This window comes from Parus major, chromosome 3 (assembly GCF_001522545.3).
Source record: "Parus major isolate Abel chromosome 3, Parus_major1.1, whole genome shotgun sequence".
NCBI classification, from domain to species: domain Eukaryota; kingdom Metazoa; phylum Chordata; class Aves; order Passeriformes; family Paridae; genus Parus; species Parus major.
Window position 1 is genome coordinate 10,541,939 of NC_031770.1, and position 10,026 is coordinate 10,551,964.

At 41.3% G+C, this 10,026-nt stretch overlaps 1 protein-coding gene across 1 annotated transcript in view; it reads right to left on the bottom strand.

Moving 5' to 3' along the window:
- Positions 1-9,709, bottom strand: part of MRPS5 (mitochondrial ribosomal protein S5) — a 26,643-nt gene extending 16,934 nt beyond the window's left edge. The window contains exons 1-2 of the mRNA XM_015621035.2: positions 9,611-9,709; positions 8,236-8,373 (exon numbers count right to left, since the gene is read on the bottom strand). Of these exons, the coding sequence (XP_015476521.1) occupies positions 8,236-8,373; positions 9,611-9,677 (205 nt within the window). The 5' untranslated portion in view covers positions 9,678-9,709. The remainder of the gene's footprint in view (positions 1-8,235; positions 8,374-9,610) is intronic.
- Positions 9,710-10,026: the final 317 nt, after the last annotated feature.

Genomic DNA, 10,026 nt, shown 5'->3' on the forward strand with positions numbered 1-10,026 from the left:
CCCTGGTTGAATTTCAGGAGGTTCTTCCCTGCCCATCTCTCCAGCCAGAATGCAGAAGCATCACCATGGTTCTGTTTGCATATTAATGCTATTACGTGCTTGACCCAGGGGCAGTGTTACTATGGCAGTGTAAATCTTGTCTCCCTGATTACAAACTGATTTTGTTTATTTAAAGTAGACAAAAAAAAGTCAGTAAACACTTTTAACCAGGGGAATTAAAATAACCATAAAATCACTACCACTTTCCACCAGCAATTCATTCTTTTCAGATTAATGCACTTGAGAGCTCCATTTTCCAGCCCCACAGACTGGAAAATGCTTTGGAACTGGGCAAGCTCTGCCATGCTGATAACACAGTGAGGGACAGAAACAATCCAGGATGCCCAGAGGTACCACTAAGTGCCCAGGTTTATTTCTGTATTAAGCTTGTTTAATGTGTCAAGGTGGATCTTCCAAGAGTTTGACACACACTTATTGGCTCAAATATCTTTTCCCAAGTAGGAAGCACAACTGATTCCTTTTTGAGAATCCTCATCCCAGCAATCAAAGCTCAGTACACACTGAAAGGAAGGACACACAACTCTGCAAGTCCAGGGAGCTACAAAACAGTGTTACCTCAAGACAGCCAAGAGCAGAGTGGCCTTCAAAGTCACTACATACCCAAAAATGGTTCATTGTGCATGAACAGGCAAAACATGTAATGGGGTTTTTGGTTCTACTGCAAACAAGTGGAAATCTGTGTATTACAGACCACTAGAAATGCCCACGGATAACAGCAGTTTATCTCACTTCTTATATGCTGTGAGGCAAGAACTGAATTTGCTCCTGGGTAGGCTTTAGTCCCTGTAAACAGGAAGTTTTTGTCTGAAATTACATGTTCTTTTCTAAACATTCAAGTGAACCCCAATGTTCAGAGGTTTAGAAGTAAAAAAAAAAAAAAATCCCACAAACAGCAGCTGTATCAAATGGCTTAAAACCAGTGTGTGAACTGTCAGCCACTAAAAACCTTCCAGCTGATCACAACACACCAATGCATGTAGCTGTGAGATAAATGTGGGGGAGAGGAAAAAAAAACAACAAAAAACCACACCAAAAACAACAAAAACTTATATAAAAATGCATTACCTCATTACTGCAATTTTTTTTTCAGAGGAAAAAAAAAAGCAAAGTAAGTAGGTAATGCATTTTTCAGTAAATTCAAGCTAAGTGAAACATGGGACTGTTCCATTAGGTGGAAGGCTGATCATCAATCCTGTTAAGCTTCTTAGCTTATTCAGAAAACACTGTGCAACTAGCAATCCTGTTTTTAAAAATGATAATCCTGCTAGCTTGGAAACATGGAATCACAATAAAGCTACTTAAGTTTTTCTTTGCAAGGCTATTTTTAAGCTGGAACAGTCCCACAATCTGCAGTTTGGGTGACTTCACAAAGGGTCGTGACAGCTACAAAGGAGGCTGCAGAGGGGCAGCAACAAGCAGCTGAGAGAAAAGAGCAGCTCTGGAGCTGGTAATACCAAAAAAAATCCTGCACTTTGAGCTGCACTCCAAATATACATACAATCAGATCACTTTAACTCCAATAGAGGAAAGTAGCAAAGGTCACAGAGTAAGGACATTGTCTTGCACCAAAGGAGAACGCTCAATGCCAACAGAACCATGAAGAACGGGTCAGGCCGAGTCAAGCTTTGGCCTCAAGCACTGCACAAATTCTGACAAAATTAGAACCAGATGAAAACATCACATTTGGTCCCAAAGTGCAGTTCATTTAATCAGTCTATAATAATACCATCATGTGTTTGGAAAGCAGCTGCATTTAATGAAACACATCAGAAGCCTGCAGGCTGCAGGGCTGAGTTCTTTATAGGATGGAGGCATCACGCTGATTTTGAGACAAAGTGACAAGAATGGGAAATGAAAGGGATAGGCTGTCATCAGGAAGATTACAATGCTGGGGACATTGCTTATGACAGACAGACAACACACCACTAGAGAAAATAAAAATCTGTGTGTAAGAAAGGTCAATCTGACTTGACAGCAAAGCACCAAGGTGATTAGCAAGCACATACATAGGCAGGAGAAATGTGATGAGTTGGAGGAAGTAACTCCAGATGGAAAGGAGGACTGCTGCACTGCTTTCACACTTGTAGAGATGTTCTGGAATGAAGACACCACAGCAGATATGCAGGGTCTTTTGAGATTTATGGGCTTGTTTTATTTTGCCTTTGCAAAATAGGGTGTTGCAAGCATTCCTCAAGAGCTGAAATAGAACCAATCATAAAAGCAACTACACATTTTTAGTCAGTTACCCAAAAGCACAGAGCTACTGAGTGGGGGGAAAAAGTGTCATTTGTAAGATTTTATTTTATAGACTACAAAAAGATCCACTACTGAACTGAGCTGAAAGCATGCTTTATGCAAGCTGATCACTAACAACCACCAACAGAAAGTCTGTGTGACATCACTCCATTTTGTTTAATCTACAGAAAAGTATTTTGTAATATTCTGGAAAGGATTTGGGTTTGTGTCTTTTTATATTATCCCTGAATATCAGGAATGAGACAGGTATTTATCAGATGAATATCAGGCCACACCTCAGTAAACCCCAAGTATTAAACGACCTGTTGTAAACCCCATCAAAACCAGTATCCTAGATACTCATTAACTGAGATTAAAATCAGATTTCTTTGTCTCCTGCAAGAGGAGTTCACAGCTTGCTGAGCATACAAAGAAAGACAAAGAGCAGTCAGTTGGAAAACTGAAGGGAGCAAAAAGAGAAGAAAAAATCAATTTTGTAAAACAGCTAAGTAGGCTCACTTCTTTCAAGTACAGGTAATCTTTTCCTAAGGTTTTTGGTGACAAATAGCCTGTGGCAGCACAGCAGCAGAGAAACAAAGACATTAATATTGAGATAATAAAAAGACTAAAGGGCTTATTATAATAAACATGCTTCTTTCAATGCACTGTTGTCCACTAACCACATCACATCTGTGCAGCTGCATTACCTTAAGGAACTCAGTAAGGTCTTTTGAACCACTTACATTCTCTTCCAAGTTTCAGCCTGGAATACACACTTTTATTAACAGATGAAATCTTACAAGGTATGATACTCCAATCCCATTCCTTCTCCAGACACCAATGGACCTGCCACCATCTCCAAATATAAACAAGATTTAGAAAAAAATGCTTAATGCATATGAAATGTGAACCAGCAGAGAATGTGCTGAAACATATTCTACTACAAATTTAATGACAAATTACCATCTATACACCGCTCCTTAATGACCACAATGAGACATTTCTTCTCGGATGCAGGCCTTTAACTTAATTAACTTACCCCCTTTACTTAATCCAGAAGTTTAACACACTTATCTGGAACCTGGAGACTCACACACTTTCTGATTTGAGGGACTGAATGGTCTCCCATTTTCTGCAGGAATACACATCTCTCTGCTGTTTCACAAACACCATTCATCCAAAAAATAACTTTCTGCTTCCAGCTCCTTTTCCATGTGTACTCAAATGATTCCTAGGACAGAGGCTGGCACTAAGCAGGCTCCATGAACTACTCTAACCAGGATTTAGCAAAGAACTGCAATTCAAGTAGCTTAGGTTAGGAAAAGGAGTGCTCCACTGCATTTTTAAATCTAGGCCTTATGATGTCATATTCTCTCTCCACCTTCTTACAAAGTGTATCTAAGAACAATATCCTTAACTACAAAGCATTTAGGGTAAAGGTGCTAGGAAAAAAAACATACACACAGCAGCTGTCTTAAGAGCAAAACCTACAACTCATTGCAGTGGCTGAACATGACTCAAATAATTTAGATGTCACTTCCAATTGCATGTATTAACATTCAACTTCAATTCTTACGAGTGGCTGGAGTCATTCTCACAATTACATTAGAAACCTACTTCCAAAACAACAGCAGTGAACCATCCAAAACAAAGATGGAGTTTGACTTTATACACCTTAATCATCTTCAGCTGAACTCGTATACTGTTCAGAAACTGTCAGCTCAGTTCATACCATCTGTTATCCCTGAGAAGTTATGTTTCTAATATATTTTCCTCTTAGCTTTAAAGGTGGAGGTCTTTAGTTCCAAGACCTACTCAGGCTTTGTAAAGTTACTTATGGAAAATGTTTAACTCTAGGTTGAATCCTCTCCTCCATGATTCAAAAGGGAATATTCTGCAGATGAGAATACAAAGAGATTTAATAATGAGAGAAAAATGGAACAATGGCATACTAATACCAGAGGGATTACTGTTAACATGTGAGAGTCTACAGCAGGCTCATCAAAATCAGTGTGATCATCCCAAATAAGAACTGCTTTTGCCACTTCACTTCTGAAATGCCACTGTCTGCCATCATATGACATCAGTTTCTTGATTCCCTGTCTAACCCTGGCCCATGAGCAGAAAAGCATGGATCTATAAGATCTGTAAGAAATGAGATATAGGGCCAGATTATTCTCAAGTGTGTTAAATCACCACACTCAAAACATTGTTTTCTTCAAAGAAAGAGCCCCTTTCTCAAAAGAGACCTCACAGCCTTTTTAAATGGCAGCACATGATGCATATCTGATACTGAGCTCTGCTGAAAGATAAGGAGAAGACAAAAATCTCCACCCCCTCGGTGAGGCCATTAAGAAAAAAGGGCTGCTTAAGCAAAATACATGCTCCTGTTTGCAATTCTGCCTCCACCCTCTGCAGATGTCATCTCCTGAGGGTGTTATCTGTGTTTGATTTTGTTAATACAAGTCTGAAGCTCTTGGGGCTACCTACTTATTCATAGTAATTTAATAACATTGTTAAAAAATGCAAAAGCTCCAATTATGTGGATTGCATAAAAATTTTGTTTAGGTGGGTCTGCAAATTTGTTGGCAGAAAAAGACATCTATATTCTAATTATTTTTTCCCCCAAGATAGAATGGGAAAGTTTTGGGCATTTTCCTCAAAATCCAGAAACAAAACTTGCATCCTGATAGTACAACTAAATCCCAGACCTGGAAAATATTCCAAAAGATACATTCAAACTGCTCCACTGACACAGGGAATAACTCCATTTAACTGCAAACCTCGAGCACACTTCCACACTGCACTCAGATTAGAATTTCACATTTTCTAAACCTGGCAATTTGTCACTATGTCAGCAGAAGTTGTAGATGTGGGATTGTCAGGTTGATTGTCAGTCTCAATTCAAACCCTGAATAAATCCAGCTACAATCTCAGCAGCTGAGAAATTGTATTTTTTTTTTTTTAATAACATTTTATGAAAAAACCAAGGACATTAAAGGTAGCTAGTATATGTTGTTGTAAATGCTACCATCTTTTGCAGGTTGCTTTGATTATTAAAGCTTTCATTTTTTATTTTTAGTAACTATCATACCTCAGTGTCACCAGATGGATATGGAGAAGAGACATTTCAGTGAGGTTTGCAAACTAAACACCTTTGGCTTGGTTCAGTTCCTCAAAACAAAATGAAAATCAGAGGCTAAATGCCTTTGAAAAGTAATGCCATAAAACCATCAAAGTAAATACAGTAAAAAAACCCCAATCAAATCAAAACCCAATAGAATGCCTCTCCAGGTACAATTAACAATAAGGCATTTAGTTCCCTTTCTTTTGACTGAAAGCAATTAACCAACTATTTTTCAACATACAGACAATTCCCTTGTAAAAGGAAAAAAAGTAATTTAAAAAGCAGTTGTACAGATGTAACTCTTTACATCCTTAATGCTGAAACATCAAAACTCTTCTTATGGTACCAATGATAATGACAAGAGGCAGCTCTGTAATTATTTATCTGGAATGTTCATACTTGAAGAAAAATTCTTTGTAAATTGAGTAAGTAAGTATTTTTTCAATTCTGAACACCGAGTTAGACATGGCTGTCAAAATGAACAATTTAGCCCAAAGAAAACTCACATTAAGCTACAAAAACATGACACAAAATGTAATTAAGGAGCAGCCTCAAGGAGCAGTGGAAGGTGTCCCCAGCCACAGAATTGGCTTTGGAACAAGATGCTCTTTTAGGTCCTTCCTACCCAAACCATTCTGTGATCCCACAGCTCTCAGGGGTAGCTAATGGAATTAACTGTGAGTAGGAGAGTATGATTTTTATATACCCCCAGTATCAAATAAAAGCTCTTTATCTCACATGCACTTGGACACATAATGGATGTTGGGATAATCAGGCTGGTTTGGATGTCTGGGGTCAAAGATAATTCCTCAGGCTGGGAGACAGCCAAACCAGTAAATGAAAACTGAACTGCTTCCCATGGTCAGGAGGGTGGAAAGGGGAAAGAATAAGCCTGGAATAAGAAGATAATTTTACACTATTTCATTAAAAACTCACTAAAATATGTCACAGGACAAGAAGAAATCTCTCTGCATGTTTTTGTGTCAGGGTTGCAGGAGAGAACTATCTGGGTAAGGATCAGAGATAAATGCCTAGGATAATTGCAATTCCTCCTATTTAAATTAATTCCTTCTATTTAAACCAGTCAAACAATTAAAAATAATAGTCATGTTGAAGGTACAGATGACCCCACTAACAAGAGCATTGTAATATTACCCAAGGAATGATGGAAGATAATTAAGCATTCACTAATGAGAGAAAAAAAAATCCAGTCACCTTTCTCAGTCACAAAGCCCTGACATTTGGCTGACATTTCTCTTGACAGCTATTTCACATAAAATGGTCATATCTGCATTTTAAATGTTGCCACTTCTGGAGCAACTGCACTGCTAAGGATTTGAGTGATTTATACTGCTTGTATCCACTTCATTTGAATTCTGAAGATTTTGCTTTTTACTTCTGTAAGAGAAAGTGTTCCCAGAATGATTTTACTTTGAAATACAAAACCCTGAGTCTTCTGAATCTCATGGCTACTGTCTCTGCTTAATACATAAAGGAGGTACACTTGCATTTTTCCAGGTTGTTGCACATTATTAAATAAGCCAATAGTTTTAGGTAGTTTGCCTAAATATATAAAATTTTACTAAACAGCACGGATGCCATCCCAGCAAGTATTTTTAATTCAGTCATTTAACTAGACACCTGGAAAAGTTCCTGGTAAAACAGAGCTCATCCAGAGCTTGTGAATATGAATACAAGCCTAATTAAGGAAATAATCTAACCTACAAATTCTAATCACACTGCAATCACTTGTGGTGCTACACATCCAATTTAAGATAAACAAAATAACAACAGAGGGTGGCTTCTTACATATTCCTATCTTGCTGCTGCTTGTCTAAACGAGTTTTTCCTGCAGGTGGCATCCTTAGAAAGCCTTTTCCATTCAGAGGCTGCAGGTCACACTGCAGCCTTTCCCAAGTCTTTGGAGACCTCTCTACCCTCAATCACCTGGAATCAGTCAATGGTCAAAATTTACTGGATAAGATGAGCAGCAAGCCCAGCCTGACTGTTTAACACCTTTTCTTTAGCAGATGTGAGGAAAACAGATGCAGTATTCTGTCACCTGGATGTTGAGAATAGAAAAAGACCACCAGTTCTGAAAGCCTGATTCTGCAGAGCCCTTAAATTCTATGGGTTTTAAAAATCACATTTTGACTCTCTAATTGCTGCAGTTATCTCTGCCAGAGATTGCATCCTTACCATTTCTCCTCCTCTTCCCCTGAGGGATAGGATAAGGAACCACAAAGCAGGTGAAGAAGCCCCTCAGTTACCTCAGTTGACAGTCCTGAGTGTGAATTTAAACAGCCATCATTCCTCAGTTATGGTGAGCATGGCTAAAGCTCCTTTCAGGACTGGAGGAAAAGGCTGCACCAGACCAGACAATCTGCAGGATTGCTACCAACAGTTTCTGTGTAACACATTATTGCATTCAGTAATTTCACTTTTGAGGCAGCACAGCTTGAACAGCACGTCTTGCCTGGGGCTCAAAAGTAATTTAGAAGATAAACACACAATTTATACTCTCAATAAAGGCCTAGGAAACAGAGGGGAAGCTGCTTCCTCCTCCCATCCAATGACATGTATTAGATGGATCCACTGTGACAAAAAGCAAACCCTTGTTTGCTATTAAAAGATGATAAACTGATTTTGTGCACATCCTTCTGTCAACACCTGTAGTTGCCACTGTAATCTCAGGGGATACAAAAAAAAAGTCAGTACACACAGATTTTCATGACTGTATTTCTCCAAAGCAGTGTTTTCTTCCCCTCTCCTGCTTGTTACAGCTAGGAATTTTTATCCAACTCAAGACTTACCTGTATTGAAGAAACTGCTCTTCCTGCACTGCTCGAGTCTCCCAGTCCAGGGGGCAGAGAGGGAGCACCGTGTCTGGAATGCCCATGCCAGGCTGGAGTAGGAACTGCAGCTCCCTTTCACTGGCACAGAAACAAACCCTGGGAACAAAGACAGACAGGTGTTTATAGGTAGCACATTTCCTTCCTTGAAACTGCATTTTCTGCAAATAAATGCATGGGAAGGAAAGCCAGTGATTTTCAAAGGGAATCAGACTTGAACCTTTTGTCTTGAAATGCAAAGCAGAATGTGGGAGGGAAAACACTGCAACAGAAAATGTCACAAAGAGAGGAAGGCAAGAAGGCTTCGAGCATATTGCTGACAGAGTCCTTTCAATAAATTATTAAGGAGTAGTTGCAGCCTTTTATTTTTCCTGGTTTACCTGCAAGAAATGGTTGGGTTTTTTTAAGGATATTCTTGTGACTAGACTGTGAAAATGTTTCCCTCCACTAAGGAAACTCCACCAGGCTGTTTTCAAGCCCCTCTTAATGTTCAGGCTCTAATCAGAGCTTGGCACCACTTCATTACAGATTGCCTTGAGGATGAAAAGAGACCTGAAATTCATTAACTACTTAGACTTTGTTTAAGAAAAGGATGATGAGAAAGTTTTTAGAGGACTGTAGAGGATAAATATATTTTCCTTTCCTTCTAAGTATACTTTAACCCCTGCTGGGGAAAAAAATAATACATCTGAGTTTTGAAAAGTGACTGAAGAAGATTAAAAACCAGAAAGAAAAATTACAGAAAAATAAGAGAAAACAAACTTGGATTCCTATTGACTAAAAACGTCCACCATGAGGTAAGAGAAGAAAGGTAGAAAGAATGTGTAGAAAATAATAATCTGAACCACGTCACTCCATCATCTTAAGGCAGATGTTACTGCCCGTGTTCCTCTGCTGGGTGACCGATCCAGGTTTCCAAAAGCACAGCTGCCCTGCCCAGAACCCTGTAAGGATGAGGAAGATCTGCACCACCTAAACTTCCCTGATCCCGCAGCGAAACCCGGGAGCGGGGGAGGCACCAGGGGCTGCAGGTCACACCTCAGAGCCGTGGGAAGGCAGCAGGGACCCCGCAAAGCCTCACCCGCGCTGCCGTGCACGCACACCTCAGTGTCTGGATGTGCACACGGATGTCTGGATGTGCACACGGATGTCTGGATGTGCACACTGATGGATGTGCACACTGATGGATGTGCACACTGATGATGTCCGGGTGGGCACCCTCAGCGCGCTCCCCTCGCCCTGCGGGGCGTCCCCCCGCCTCCCCCGGGTCCTGCCCGGCTCGGTGGCCGCTGCCCTCCCCGCGGAGGTTCCCCCGCAGCCCGCTCTGCCCCATCACCTCTCCAGGCCGCTCGCAGCGCGCCGCGGGCACACGCCCGGCCGGCCGCCACCACCGCCGCCGCCATGACGGGCCCCAGCGCCCTCCCGGCCACCGTCCTGAGGTGCCCCGCGCTGCCTGATGACAAAGCGCGGGGAGCGAGGGAACGGCTGGCGATAAAGCAGGGCGGAGAGGCGAAAGCCAGCGGCTGCCGCTCAGCTAAAGCCTCTGCTGCCGCTGTAGTGGAGCCTTTGCTGCCACCCTGCCCCTGCCGCTTCTTGCACCGTTAACAATCCCACACAGGCAGGCCGTGGACAGCCCCAAAGGGAAAGGCCCCGGCAGGTCCCCAGCGCCCGCCATGGCGGGGCCCGTCCGTGTGTGCGGAGCCCGGTCCGGGCTTGCGTTCTCTGAAGCCTCTCTTTTAGGAGAGACTCTTT